The sequence below is a fragment of the Phoca vitulina genome, unplaced genomic scaffold, assembly GCF_004348235.1.
Source record: "Phoca vitulina isolate PV1807 unplaced genomic scaffold, GSC_HSeal_1.0 scaffold26, whole genome shotgun sequence".
Lineage (NCBI taxonomy): Eukaryota > Metazoa > Chordata > Mammalia > Carnivora > Phocidae > Phoca > Phoca vitulina.
This window is the reverse complement of record NW_022589729.1, coordinates 10,348,525-10,351,100: the sequence shown is the minus strand read 5'-3', so window position 1 is coordinate 10,351,100 and position 2,576 is coordinate 10,348,525. Positions and strand designations below refer to the sequence as shown.

At 39.6% G+C, this 2,576-nt stretch overlaps 1 protein-coding gene across 1 annotated transcript; it reads left to right on the top strand.

The window, feature by feature from the left end:
* Window positions 1-960: 960 nt before the first annotated feature.
* LOC116643541 (cytochrome c oxidase subunit NDUFA4-like) lies at window positions 961-1,380 on the top strand. The gene has a single exon (XM_032422407.1). It carries the CDS (start codon window positions 961-963, stop codon window positions 1,207-1,209), a length of 249 nt encoding a protein of 82 aa, XP_032278298.1. The 3' UTR covers window positions 1,210-1,380.
* The last annotated feature ends 1,196 nt before the right edge of the window (window positions 1,381-2,576 follow it).

The window sequence follows — 2,576 nt, the reverse complement described above, 5'->3', positions numbered from 1 at the left end:
TTAATACTCTTATCCCTAATTGTCCAAAGCCTTTCTATATGTGTTTGGTAGACTAATAAAAATTTGGGTATTAAGTATTATCTTATGGACATAACAGCAATATTAGCAATTGAAAATATATTAGATAACCCTGTTCATATAGCTCATTAACCCTGCTTATGTCTGGGGATTATCTCAATGAATATTGTGATAGATTCAAGTACATTTTTTGCTACGTCTCCCACTAAGAGTAGAGTCTTATTTCCCTCCCCTGGAATCTGGGTTGGCTTTCATGGTTTCCTTTATCTATAGCAAAATGACACGATCCCAGTTCTGAGCCTGGCCTTTATAAGAGCCCTGGAAGCTTCCACCATTTCTCTTTGAACCCTAAGACTCCATGTAAGAATTCCAACTACCCAGGTTGTGAGGACTCCCTTGGAGTCCTACAGAGAGACTTCATGGAGGTGATCACTTGGCAGCTCTAAGCTGAGCAACAAGCCAACAAGGAGTGCCAGTAATCATCCCAGTCTATCCTTCAGATGACCTTGGTACCAGCTGTCATCTGCCTGCAACTCCTCAAATGACTTCAAGTGAAAAATGCCAGACTGAAAGTAGCCAAACCACAGAACCATGAGGAATAATAAATTGTTTTTTAAAGCCACTAGTTTTGGGTTGGCTTGTTGCACAATGGGATAACTGGGACAGATACTTTTCCTCATTCTCATACCGCCACACAATATTAACCAATATCTTTAAAAACTCTTGTATTTCTATTCAGATTTTTCAGTAGGTGTATCTTTTGATAACCACACAGCTCAGAGGAAGGACTAGCAGTCATTTATAAAGTAGTTCTTTTACTTTAAGGTAGGAGGTTCTGGGTGACTTTGGACGTCCGTTCATCCTCGGTGTAGGCATTACTTAGTGCCGGGCCTTGCACGTTTGGTTTTTTCTTCTCCTGGACAGGAGGCCTCTGCCGCAACCATGTTACATCGGATCATGGGTCAGGCCAAGAAGCATCCGAGCTTGATCCCCCTCTTCGTATTTATTGGGGCAGGAGGTACTAGAGCAGCGCTGTATGTCTTGCACCTGGCATTGTTCAATCCAGATGTCAGTTGGGATAGGAAGAATAACCCAGAACCCTGGAACAAACTGGGACCCAATGATGAATTCAAATTCTACTCAGTGAATGTAGATTACAGCAAACTGAAGAAAGAAGGTCCAGACTTCTAAATGAAATGTTTCACTATAAAGCTGCTTAGAATGAAGGTCTTCCAGAAGCCATCCACACAATTTTCCACTTATCCAGGAAATATTTCCCCTCTAAATGCACGAAATCATGTTGGTGTATTGTGTTGGGGTTTACACTGAATAATAAATATCTGAAACTTGAAAAAAAAAAAAGTAGTTCTTTTAAATAGGGAATTCAAGAAAGCCAAACATATAAGAGGCAAAGTAGACCCATCACAGACTCTATAAAGTTAGGGCATCTAAGCTATGTATGTATACATGACATGAAAAGGCTGTTATTGTATTTGTAGCCTCACCTGAGAAGATTACACTGGCTCTCAATCATGTCAATTCCCCAAAGATCTTAATAATACTTTAGAAATGTGAGAACATTTTTATTTATTTTTATTTTTTTAAATCACAGTTGGTTTTTTTTGAATTTTATTTATTTATTTGACAGAGACAGACACAGTGAGAGAGGGAACACAAGCAGGGGGAGTGGGAGAGGGAGAAGCAGGCTTCCCGCGGAGCAGGGAGCCCCATGCAGGGCTTGATCCCAGGACCTGGGATCATGACCTGAGCTGAAGGCAGATGCTTAACGAATGAGCCAGCCAGGCGCCCCATGAGAAAATTTTTAATGAGATATGAAGATGGTTATATTGTTACAAAATATTAGAATTCACTTAAGAAGTCAGAATTCTGACTCAAAATTATTTACCAGTTTTTCATAAGCAGATACATGAATATTAGTAGAAAACTTAAAAATTGTAGATTCGTACACATGAATTGAAGTTTTAGATCTTTTTGTTTGTTTGTTTCCTTTTTTTTTTAAAGATTTTATTTATTTATTTGAGAGAGAGAGCATGAGAAGGGGGAGGGTCAGAGGGAGAAGCAACTCCCCGCGGAGCAGGGAGCCGGATGTGGGACTCGATCCCGGGACTCCAGGCTCATGACCTGAGCCGAAGGCAGTCGCTTAACCAACTGAGCCACCCAGGCGCCCGAAGTTTTAGATCTTTAAAACTTTATAAAAGCAAGAGGTATTGTATATAAACTAACTCATTAAAGAATAATTATTTCAACTATAAATTTTCCAATCTACTTACTATTAGATGAAATTGTAAACTCTTTTCTCTACATTTTATAAAATAGAGGGATTCTTAACATTTGTTTTTTGAAACAGTCATGTGGTCTTCAGATGGACATTATAGGTAAGTCCTTAAAATCCTGTGCTTATGTGTGTATGTGTATTATCTGGGTAGAGGATCCATATTTCTCATCAGATTTTCAAAGAAAAGAATAAGCCTGGGGCGCCTGGGTGGCTCAGTTAGTTAAGCGTCTGCCTTTGGCTCAGGTCATAATCCCAGGGTCCT